Source organism: Pagrus major, chromosome 23 (assembly GCF_040436345.1).
Source record: "Pagrus major chromosome 23, Pma_NU_1.0".
Classification (NCBI taxonomy): Eukaryota; Metazoa; Chordata; class Actinopteri; order Spariformes; family Sparidae; genus Pagrus; species Pagrus major.
Window position 1 is genome coordinate 26,752,753 of NC_133237.1, and position 12,262 is coordinate 26,765,014.

The 12,262-nt window shown below is 39.5% G+C and overlaps 2 protein-coding genes, 1 long non-coding RNA gene and 1 other non-coding gene across 4 annotated transcripts; 3 read left to right on the plus strand and 1 right to left on the minus strand.

Annotated features, from left to right (window-relative positions):
• The first annotated feature begins 2,529 nt into the window (after window positions 1–2,529).
• LOC141018961 (C-reactive protein-like) lies at window positions 2,530–3,928 on the plus strand. The gene is made up of 2 exons (XM_073493716.1): window positions 2,530–2,752; window positions 3,296–3,928. The coding sequence occupies exons 1-2, from the start codon at window positions 2,604–2,606 to the stop codon at window positions 3,699–3,701; spliced, it is 555 nt and encodes a 184-aa protein (XP_073349817.1). The 5' UTR covers window positions 2,530–2,603; the 3' UTR covers window positions 3,702–3,928.
• Window positions 3,929–5,302: 1,374 nt separating this feature from the next.
• LOC141018960 (C-reactive protein-like) lies at window positions 5,303–7,153 on the plus strand. The gene is made up of 4 exons (XM_073493715.1): window positions 5,303–5,320; window positions 5,424–5,490; window positions 5,816–6,023; window positions 6,531–7,153. The coding sequence occupies exons 2-4, from the start codon at window positions 5,439–5,441 to the stop codon at window positions 6,934–6,936; spliced, it is 666 nt and encodes a 221-aa protein (XP_073349816.1). The 5' UTR covers window positions 5,303–5,320; window positions 5,424–5,438; the 3' UTR covers window positions 6,937–7,153.
• Window positions 7,154–7,714: 561 nt separating this feature from the next.
• trnat-cgu (transfer RNA threonine (anticodon CGU)) lies at window positions 7,715–7,786 on the minus strand. The gene has a single exon. It is a non-coding gene; the product is annotated as a tRNA-Thr (tRNA).
• Window positions 7,787–8,353: 567 nt separating this feature from the next.
• LOC141019542 (uncharacterized) lies at window positions 8,354–11,312 on the plus strand. The gene is made up of 2 exons (XR_012180785.1): window positions 8,354–8,485; window positions 9,385–11,312. It is a non-coding gene; the product is annotated as an uncharacterized lncRNA (long non-coding RNA).
• The last annotated feature ends 950 nt before the right edge of the window (window positions 11,313–12,262 follow it).

Genomic DNA, 12,262 nt, shown 5'->3' on the forward strand with positions numbered 1-12,262 from the left:
AAGGTGCTAATTAACTAAAGCTGAAATAACTGCTCAATTAATCGATGAGTTGATAAACAGAAAATTAATCAGCAATGATTTTTATTAGCCCGTGTTTATGTTTGCTTAAGGATCCCCGATTAGAAGCACAAGGAAGTGCCTCTAGTCTCCCTGGAGTCCCAAACATAAAAATACAATATGGACGTGAAATGAGAATACAAACTATTTAAAGTTAGAACATTTTGCTGATTTCTGACATTCTGTAAACAAACAACTGGTTGATTTATTGAGAAAATATATTAAATAGAAGATGCATCAGAAGATAAATTAATAACACAAAATGTTTAACTTGCTTCCCGAAAATTGGCTTCATATTTATTAAAACACCATGTAGTGCTTATATGCAACATTAATAGTATATTTGGGTTAAATTTGGCTATCAATAATAATGAATGATTATCAGGAATGATTATCAATTATAATAAATATTAATTTCCAATTTTGGCAACATTCACTCTTGTACAATATTAAATAGACAGCATGGAGGTTCAAAAGTCTTTTATTTAACACAAAGCAAAACATGTACTATATACAGGTGTGTGTGTGTGTGTGTGTGTGTGTGTGTGTGTCATAATCATAATCCAATGTCAAATTAACACCCAAACAGGGAACAAACACATAGATTGAACACATGTGCATTACATCAGCCAGAGTCCAACAGTCCTGTGCTTAGCCGTGCTATCAGGGCCAGCCCAAGGCATAAGCGAACTAAGCGGCTGCTTGGGGCCCCAATCGAGAAAAAAAATTCTATTTTTTTTTTTTTTTTACGTATTAAATAAATTAAACAAGTGACATAAATGAATGAATGAATGAATGAATGAATGAATGAATAATTCAAGACAGGATGATTCTGATTTCATGATCAATATAGGGGCCCTGAGGCCCAAGTCGTTGCGTGAAGTCACTACCTCAATAAGTCAAAAAGCAAAAGGCTACGAATCTGAATGAATTTAGGTATTGCCCTTCTCCAGATGGCCATCCCAAAAATGCACCAGAATACAAGAAATCACATCTAACAAATTCAGAATTTTCTGGGGGAGGACCCCCAGGCCCCCCTTCCCCCATTTACACCCACTTTCGTACAAATAAGGTAGGGGGGGTCCTTATGCATCTGGGCCCAGGGGGACAGTAGTTCATAATCTGTCACTGTATTAATGCAATTTATAATGTAACATTATAGTGTGGCATTTGTGTCAATAATTGTCAAGTACAGGTGACTCCGCGGTGGTGGGAGGGGGGCCCCAAATCAAATTCTGCTTAGGGCCCCCAAAAGGCTTGGGCCGGCACTGCCTGGTATGCTATGCTGTGTGCTATGCTATCTCGGCCCAGTTCAATGTTACCAGTCTTTGATAAAAAGGTGCTGGTGGTTGCTTGGCTGATGAGCCAAGCAGGAGAAGGTTGTAATCTCAATGTTGAACAATGCTGTTCTTGCTGCGCAGAGTCCGATGAAAGAAGGTTGATGGAGGAAACTGGTCGCTCCTTTCCTATGTAGGGAAAGCAACTCGGTGCTGTGGGGAGAAGTTCTTTGGGCCCGCTGGAAATGCAGCTGGCAGCTTTCAGCAGCTGTTGGGCCCAGAAGAATCCAGGAGAAGAGCTGGGGGCAAGGCCCAGCAATGGTCTAGACCTTTAAAAGTTTGCTTATTAACCAGTGACCTCTTTCCGGGGCCTCGGAAGTTTTCTGTCCTCAAAATACCTCAAAATCTTAACTTTGCATTTATTTATGTTGGCTTTACATTTCAGTTTGTCGACCCAGTGGATGTACAAACTTGTACAAACAGTCAGATTCTGTGTGTCTAGATGTTACATAAGGATGAGCAAAGGTTTATAGATGCTGTTATTTGCATATCAGGAGGAGTTTTGGGAATCACAACATAAAAACCCCCCAGTGCAGACTGTCTGCAAGAGGACCTCTGCAGCTGCACGGTTTGTATACAACTTTAATTGCACTTATATATCTTTATATAACCAATCCTGTGCATTTAAACTACTGAAGCTGCATGTAACATAATAAATTAATGTTCTGCAGGTTTGCCGAGACAAAATGAGACTCCCTGCCGTCGTTTTCCTCATTGCCATCTCCACGGCGTTGGCTGGTAATTATATACCTTTCCTTTCCTGTCTATATATTAAGGTATAAATGTAATGTTTTGGTTTTTTTCATTTTGGGGCTTTCGTCTGCCAATTTAAAGGTGAATAAACTGACGAAAACAGTCTTCACATTTAAGAAACAACTATTTATTTTCTGATCATTCGTCATTCTTCAAGCAAAACTGGTTAAAAAATTCCAGCTTCTTATAGGACTTATAAGAGTTATTTATTAGTTTAAATTGTTGCTGTATTCACCTGTAGTGTCTCCCCTTACAGTATTTTTAACTTTTTAATAAATATTTGTCATTATTTTATCATATTTAGGACCTAGAAAACCCTACAGATGTTGTTGTTGCTGCTCTTGATAACCCTCGAGCCGACATTTCTTTGACAAGACGTCTGTTTGTTGTCTCTCAGGGAGTGTTCCCATCCGGACCCTGGTGTTCCCCTCTGAGACCAGTACCAGCTACGTGGAGATGGTCCCTCTGAAACCCCTCAACCTGAAGGCTTTCACTCTGTGCATGCGAGTGGCCACAGAGCTCAGCGGAGAGCGCGAGGTCATCCTCTTTGCGTACCGGACTCAAGACTATGATGCGCTGAACGTGTGGCGTGAGCTGGACGGCAGGTAGACACACTTCTGTACTGGAGCAAAGACAGTGTGATTTAAGATAGACGGTATTTTGTGACCACACACCATTAAAGCTGCAATATGTAAGAATTGGCCACCTGACGAATTCAAACTTAAAACAAAAAGGGAGCAGCATATCACCAGAGTAACAACAAATGTCAATATGGGATGGGCTGAACTCAACAGGTAGCCAATTCTTACACACTGCATCTTTAACAAGTGCATAGATAAGAATTTATCCGTGAGGTTCTCATTTTAGATCTACTGCTTTATTTCATTTAATAAGAACAAATCTGCTCTACTTCCACCAATAATAATGACATGTTCTCATACATTTTTTAAATTAAATATAATTTTACATTGTCGCAGAATCAAGCTTAAGCATTGAACTGATGAAATGTAAGATAAATATGTGTGAAAGTGATTTCACCAACACCTACCAGGCTCCATATGTCCTTTGTCTTGTAACCTTGATGTGTTTTTATTTTGCTTTGTTAAACCCTCTGGAGATACAAACAAATCTATTTTATATGTGTTTAGATATTCCTTCTACCTGAGTGGAGACGGTGTTATTTTCAGTGTCCCTGACCTCGGTGCCCTGCAGACCCACCTGTGTGTCACCTGGGATTCCCGTTCAGGTGCGTCTGCCCTCTTCATGGACGGGAGGAAAAGCCTGACCAAAGTTTACAAGAAGGGTCACACCATCCCCACCGGAGGAAAGGTCATCCTCGGTCAAGATCCGGACAGGTTCTTGGGTGATTTTGATGCCAAGCAGAGTTTTGTTGGGGAGATCGTTGATGTTAATATGTGGGACTCTGTCCTCTCTGTCAGCACGATTAAAGACATGGTCTCCGGGAAGAGAGTACCAAGAGGAAACATTTTCGATTGGGAAACCGTAGAGCTTAGAACTAACGGGGAGGTGGAGGTTCTTAATACTGAGCTGTAGCTGTAATTCTCACAATGACATGCTGAAATAATGTAGTTAATTGCATAATGTCAAGTAAGTCAATATATAACTCTGAAGCCAATGGAAGTCACTGCAGCCACATAACACTTGTATGATATACATGATGATTTGTTGACCAAAATGCAGTTCTGTGCACCGATTTAAGTGTCATTACTTATGTAAACTTGTTTCTTATCTCAGCCCAATTAAAAAACCTATGCTGGCAATGCCTGTTGTGGTAGAATGTATATGAAGATAATGTCAAACTAAGACTGCATCACTGTACTAACATATACTGAAAGACTGGAACAGCAACCAGACCAAACCAAAAGGTCTCACTAAGAATGAACTGGTTTGTGCTAATTTAATCGAAAATTTGTTAAGAAAAATACACCCCATAACATTCAAGCTAGTGTTGGTAAGTTATTGTCAGAGTATCTTTTGTTATATTTCTAGAAAATCTCTTAACATCCCGACAGCAAAAAACAATTCAAATGCTATGAGTAACTTCATTCCACAACGCTACAGATTTATTGCTAAAGCAATTAGCGAGCTAGTCGCACAAGAAGGCCGAGAAAGTGCAGCCAACATTTCCTAATGCTAGCATGCTAGCTTGACAGCAGTGAGTGGTGACAATAGCCATGTTCGTTGTTTGCATTCATTATGATATTAGGTGTTTTCTTACATGTGAGTGAGACGATCTTGTTGTAGTAAGTTGTTCAGCAGTTAGCTAACCGAGTAGCACAAAGCACACAGACCCTGAGCCCATTAACAGAGCCACTGAACTAGCAACACACTCATTTAGCGGCTAATGTTAGCACAAAGCACACACCTACAGCAGTAAGGACTAACTGCTGCGCTGGGTAGCCTTTTCAAACTGAGGTATGATTGTGACGGCTATTTCGTTTGTGCTTACATGATTTGTGGGTTTATCAGAGCTGTTAAATATGTCAAACAGACATGAACATAAAACACATTCACTGAAAATATACTTGTAGAAAATAATTTTGAAATAAGAGGAAATTGGAATAAAGGAAATCTAAAAAAGGCCAATCAGAGACTGTTTTATTTGAGAAAGCTGAGGTGTTTCAATGTCGACAAATTGCTCTTAAGAATGTTTTATTCATGTTTAATTCGGAATAATATCTGTTATACGTTATGTCACTATGTATTGTATCTTTTAAGATGATGTGTACTGGTTGTGTTGACTACTGTTGCAAACCAAATTGCGCCTCGGGGACAATAAAGACCCTCTAATCTAATCTAAACTCTGTCACTGGTTGACGAGGTACATCAGAAAATGTTAGTCTTTAAAGGTTCTTTAAAAGTCCACTTAATGATCAGTGACCTCTTTTTGGGGCCTCTGAATTTCGCTATCCTCGACATAACTCAATATCTGAACTTTGCACACTTCTTCATGTTGGCTTTACATTTCAGTTTGTCGACCCAGTGGATGTACAAACTTGTACAAACAGTCAGATTCTGTGTGTCTAGATGTTACATAAGGATGAGCAAAGGTTTAAAGATGCTGTTATTTGCATATCAGGAGGAGTTTTGGGAATCACAATATAAAACCCCCCAGTTCAGACTGTCTGCAGGAGGACCTCTGCAGCTGCACGGTTTGTATACAACTTTAATTGCACTTATATATCTTTATATAACCAATCCTGTGCATATAAACTACTGAAACTGCATTTAACATAATAAATAAATGTTCTGCAGGTTTGCCGAGACAAAATGAGACTCCCTGCCGTCCTTTTTCTCATTGCCATCTCCATGGCGTTGGCCGGTAATTATATACCTTTCCTTTCCTGTCTATATATTAAGGTATAAATGTAATGTTTTGTTTATTTATTTTGGGGCTTTCATCTTTTTGGCAAAACTAGTTTAAAAATCCCAGCTTCTTATCAGACTATGAGTTATTTATTAGTTTTAATTGTTACTGCATTCACCTGTAGCGTCTCCCCTTACAGTATTTTTAACTTTTTAATAAATATCTGTCATTATTTTATCATATTTAGGACCTAGAAAACCCTGCAGATGTTGTTGTTGCTGCTCTTGATAACCCTCGAGCCGACATTTCTTTGACAAGACGTCTGTTTGTTGTCTCTCAGGGAGTGTTCCCATCCGGACCCTGGTGTTCCCCTCTGAGACCAGTACCAGCTATGTGGAGATGGTCCCTCTGAAACCCCTCAACATGAAGGCTTTCACTCTGTGCATGCGAGTGGCCACAGAGCTCAAGGGAGAGCGCGAGGTCATCCTCTTTGCGTACCGGACTCAATACTATGATGAGCTGAACGTGTGGCGTGAGCTGGACGGCAGGTAGGCAGACTTCGCTTTAAGCTGCAATATGTAAGAATTGGCCACCTGACGAATTCAAACGTAAAACAAAAAGGGAGCAGCATATCACCTGAGTAACTGCTTACTGCTGCTAACTGTAGCTGCCGTTAGCTAGTTAGCTCAGTTAGCCGTGCAGCTAGTGTTACAGGCTGGGAGCTCGCGGACCAGGTGAGTATTGGTTTACACTGTTAGCACAGCAGCTTTGGCCTGTACGGGCCGTTGATAGCTGTTTAGCATGCTAATTTCAGTAGGTGTCTAATAAAACACATGGACAACATAACGTCAAAACTGTTTTTCCTTCATATGCTGTTGATAATTTTAGTTTTTTGTGATGTTTTCAGCTGAAATTCTTACATATTTCACCATTTTTTTGACAAATCCAATCCAAGTGACTTCTACTATTACTATTAATACTACCACAATACTTCTCCTACAAATAAATCTATATAAATAAAATATAATGTAATAAATTTTTATATGTGTGTTTAGATATTCCTTCGCCCTGAGTGGAGGCAGTGTTATTTTCAGTGTCCCTGACCTCGGTGCCCTGCAGACCCACCTGTGTGTCACCTGGGATTCCCGTTCAGGTGCAGCTGCCCTCTTCATGGACGGGAGGAAAAGCCTGACCAAAGTTTACAAGAAGGGTCACACCATCCCCACCGGAGGAAAGGTCATCCTCGGTCAAGATCCGGACAGTTACTTGGGTGAATTTGATGCCAAGCAGAGTTTTGTCGGGGAGATCTTTGATGTTAATATGTGGGACTCTGTCCTCTCTGACAGCACGATTAAAGACATGTTCTCCGGGAAGAGAGTACCAAGAGGAAACATTTTTGACTGGGAAACCATAGAGCTTAGAACGAACGGGGAGGTGGAGGTTCTTAATACTGAGCTGTAGCTGTAATTCTCACAATGACATGCTGAACTAATGTAGTTAACTGCATAATGTCAAGTAAGTCAATATATAACTCTGAAGCCAATGGAAGTCACTGCAGCCACATAACACTTGTATGATATACATGATGATTTGTTGAGCAAAATGCAGTTCTGTGCACCGATTTAAGTGTCATAACTTGTTTCTTGTCTCAGCCCAATTAAAAAAACTATGCTGGCAATGTGTTGTGGTGGAATGTATATGAAGATAATGTCAAACTAAGACTGCATCACTGTACTGACATATACTGAAAGACTGGAACGGCAACCAGACCAAACCAAAAGGTCTCACTAAGAATGAACTGGTTTGTGCTAATTTAATCTTAATTAGCACAATCTTTTGTTATATTTCTAGAAAATCACTTAACATCCCGACAGCAATCACCAATTCAAATGCTATGAGTAACTTTATTCCACCACGCTACGGACCAGCTAGTCGCAGAAGAAGGCCGAGAGAGATCAGCCAACTTTTTTCTAACTCCTTTAGCAGCTAATGTTAGCACGATGCACACAGGCCCTGCTTGAGGAAGAGAGCCGCAGTGGCAGCAACAAACTCCTTTAGGGGGCTACTGTTAGCACAAAGCACACAGCAACAACAGTAAAGACCAACTCTCTAACTCTTTCTGTGGCTTATTTACTCATAAATCATGTGAATCTAACATTGACCTTGTTCTGTTGGGGTGTAATGGACCTGTCAGGGCAGCTGTGCACGAAAAAGTAGTTGTGTTTCTTCCTTGGGTTGCAGGCACGGACGGGGTTCGAACCCGCGATCTTCGGTTTACGAGACCGACGCCTTACCACTTGGCCACCGCGCCTGGCAGTACAAAATGGCCACTCTATGCTTATTTACACGCCTCTGTGTCGATCATGTGTTCATTGACTAACCAAGTCATGCCTTGTATAATCATGTATAAAGTAGCCAGCACGAAGGGAGGCCCATTCCGAACTCCATTCAAAATATGTACTATTTTGACTTTCTTTGCAGTACAAGGAATAATCGTTCACTTTCACGTAAGTTATGACAATTTTTCATATCATTCAAAGGCACGCTTTAATTCCGCAAAACTTAAAACACCAAAGATGACGATTCAGTAAACCTTTGGCAGCGGTTCGCTTGTGTTTGCTATGCATTTTCCACGTTACCGAATCAACGTACACCACGTAAAAGCTGATGAGCTGTGACTCCATTTAAAGTAAAGCGCACCTTTACATAATTCTTGTATGCAGCCGAAACTCCCAGAAGATAGCCATGTTGAAAATAAAATGTCTCGGGCAATATTTTGTTACTTATATTTTTGATGGTAGCGAACTCACGAAAACCGTCAAGTGTCGAAATGAAGTTTGGCGTACCTGTGACGCCATACGAGAGAACACACCCGGAAGTAGCTGAAGCAGCTCACGGCAGATGCGATTCAATCTTTCCTCGAAACATGGGTAGTTTCACTTGTCATACGATGATGTAAAAGTTGCGTACATCGGATGTTGCAGTAATTTCATGCTGCTAACTTCATGCTGTAAGTAATTAGACTTCATAAAAAAAATCAGTGCCAGCGTGGAAGGAAGAAACAAGGCTGGAGTGTTAAATGCTGCTAGCTTAAGCGTTAGCTTGCTAGCAGATCATCTTAATCTTCGTTAATATCGTGTTGTGTTTAAGTATATTAACCTGCATATTAAACAAAAGTGTTGCGAGCGTGTGCTGTTAATATTAAGTTAATATTGTTGTTGCTGTACTTTTAGTTTTACTCATTTAAGAGCTGTACCCTGCAGGCTGTACTACGCATGCCAAATTGCATTTAAAACTTTGTAGAATTAAGAAAAACGTGCTGAAAGACACGTTTACGTCCAAGGCAAAGAGTTAATTAAGACTTCTTACACGTAATTGTGAACTATTCTTTAATTCGGCAACTCAAATAATATCAGTATGTACAGGTGAGACTTGATAAAGGGTCTATAAGGCCTTTCTATACTCATCGCTTCTATTATTAGCTCAAGGTTGCTTTTATGGAGCAAACCTCTTCAGCATGTATCAATCACTGTAGTCATTATTAGAGGCTACAATTAAATACTGATCATTTTATCGGCCTGTTGATATAAATATGTTGTTTTAAAGATTTCAATCACAATTTGAAAGTGACAACAGGAGTTATTGAAGGTCTTTTTTTTCATATTTGAACACAGGTTTTTGCATTTAGCATCAATGTGGTTATTTTACATGTGATTGTTTTACACATTTGCCTTTTAAAAATGTATATTTATATATGTATATATGTATATCCCAGTCTGTGTCTATGTAACGCAAATAGAAAGGGATTGCAACAACAAAGGGATATTAAAGCAGTACCATAGGATTCATTTGGTGTTTTGAAATAAATAAAAATGTCTAAATTAATTGTTAATATGTCTTATGTGCTAGTTCCAGTCTTTGACAGAAGCTGTCTGATCTGCTGCAGCTGAGCCTCCCCGTCTGCCTCACCATGCCGCTGGTGGTGGACGCCGTGTGGGCGCTGTGGAGCATTGGAGCCGGCATCTATGACTACTTCCACACCAGTGCCATGGAGGAGAGGATCCACACGCTGGAAAACGTCCTCTCCATCCACCAGTTTGTGATCGCAGGCCTGTCGGCGGGCCTCATCCTGCTCATGACCTATATACTGTGGAGAAAACACTAAAAACCAACATGGACCATGGCCAAGAACCCGCTAGATGTTGTTTGTCGCAGGACATCTCATGTAACCCAGGGTAGTTTCCATTCTGATGTTGGCCAGAGGGACTTTTTGGAGTATGTGACTGCTCTAAAGCATGTTTAGTAACCATCAGGATGCCCCAAATGAAGTCAGGAGCACTGATGGGCAACTAAGGACTCCACTGACATGCAGTCTCTGAAAACTCATCTGGTACCTGTCGGGTTGATGGCGCTTGGTCTGTCTGTCTGTCTGTTTTGGCTTGAGTTACACTAATGTAAAATTGTAACGGCTTTTTCAAGGCAACATTGCACTTTTTTTGCTAAGCTTGAAGACTTGACAGTCTAGAAAAGCCCTCTGAGATCACATCCATTCATGTAAACATCATCCCAGTGTGTGTGTGTGTGTTGAGGGAGGAAGACGTTCAGTCATCGTTTTAATAGTTGCTGTAGATTTTAAAAGTTTGGATTTGTTACAGAAGTCATGCAAAGTCAAGACTGTGGATGCTACTACCTGTTACCACAAGATCACAACATAATTACCTCCAGATCAACCATTTTCTCATGTTTACATATTAATCATTTACTTTTTTAAATCCAACATCTGTTTGTTGTGGAGTTTATTCATCTTCCTGAGTTACGGGCATAATAATCTCATTATCTTGACAATTTATCATCATGATTTAATTATCTCTATCTTGAAATGGTGGTCATAATGTAACGTTTATCTTCAGAGATGCCTCTATTCTCAAAGCTGAGAGGGACAGTCTTGAGTTATTAAGAGTTTCTAAATAAAATGGCACTCAAGTGAACTCTTGATTTGGAAATTAGGGTAAAACACTATGATGATTAAGTTGTGATCTTGAGACAGCAGGCTTAGGAAATTCTTAACAGTGAAGGATATTTTAGAAATACATCACTCTCTTTTTTTTGGGGAACATTACCCACCAGTGACTATCCAGCACTTGTATTTTTTGTAGGTAAATTGGGTGAAATGTTTTCCTCTCAAATAGGTTTCATAGGGAAGTGGACCCCCACAAAAACTGGTGTGTTTCGCTGTTTGAAGTTGGTGTCGGGACACGACAGCGTTTCGGTGGGAACGGGAAACTGGGCTGAATTCAGAACATCAAACCTCCCTCCTCACTGCCAGTAATTCTTCCTTTGCAGAGTCAGAGTTTAATGGGTGGAAGTGATCTTGTTGCACTGTTACAGTAAAGATTATAATCAAAGCAGAGATTTTAAAACCGTACGTTTGCCTTTGGCTGCTGTGGTCTGTAATTAACCTGGTTTCAGGTGACAGGATAAGCACAGAAAAGCACTGTTAAGAAGTTCAAACACTGGGAAATGAATTCATCCTTTTTATGTGATTTTTTTTCTTTTCATGTTGAGGAGAAGGGATTAGAGATGTAGGGTGGAGGTTAGTCCTTTTTATTAAGTGTTGTGTGTGTTTAATGTGTGCAAGTTTACATTTTTACCAACAGTTTCCGGTCCGTCATCCAAGTTTTTCTTACTCTGCCATTTTCACTACTGTACCTGCTTACTCCCTGGGATTCATTCATAGCACTGTATGCACTACTTTATGCTACTTTGACAAACCACTACCATGGCTACTATTAAAGAAAGGGAATATGTTTGAATAATAAATCATAATTTAAATCCCAGATGGTTTTTTCCCCGCTTGTTTGTGGTTCAATAATCACCATTTTTGTTCCATGTCACGATTAAAGTAGATAATCCATAATGAAAAGAACGTTCTGCCCTTCTTCATTATATACATATGCTGTGAAAGCGGCGGTGTTGTGCATAGTGAGGTAACAGCCCTGAAAAATACATGAACAATGCTACAGTTGAGCTACTAAAGCAGCATGAGGGTTGTAAAAAAAAAAAGCATATAATAGCATAAAAGTCTGTATAATATCTCACAGTTAAAGCGCCTTCAACAGAAAAAAAACAATGCTAAAGTGGGGCATGCTGTCAGTGACTTTCTAGGTTCACTGATGGTTATTTCTGCAGCTCAGTAACAGTGGAAATATGTGACCGTGTGTAAGTTTGAGTACTGTGTGTGCTGAAGCTATTTTAGTCCTCATTATGTTTCGGGGTCAGCGGTTTAGTCATGTGCCAGCAGCACTGTGCTAATGGTGAACCATTTCAGGAGAGATTATAGCCACATAATATCATCTCTTTAAACTGTACTGGTAGTCTCCAATTTATTTTATTTTTCAACAAGCAGTTTGGATGATTTTATGAATTTAAATTGAAGAAATAATCTTCATAAAACTCAAACACTTCTATGATGAAAACATTAAAAAAAAAGGGGAGTGTGATTTGCAGATGAAATGACGGCGATAAATTGTTACATTGTTCAAAATAGTTACTCAATAAATGTATTATTAAATGAATGAATGAATATTTGTAATTTAAACAGTTTACGTTTAGATGTGGCATTTAATTGATGGATATTGGCATTAATTCTTCTCATGGCTATAAACCCTCCATTTATCCTGGTGGACGTCTCAAAATTATTGTATTTTGTGATTTAAAATGTGATGTTCTGTGCTTTCAAGGAAAAAGAAGGAAATCATAACATACAGTTTATTTTGCTTATATTTTA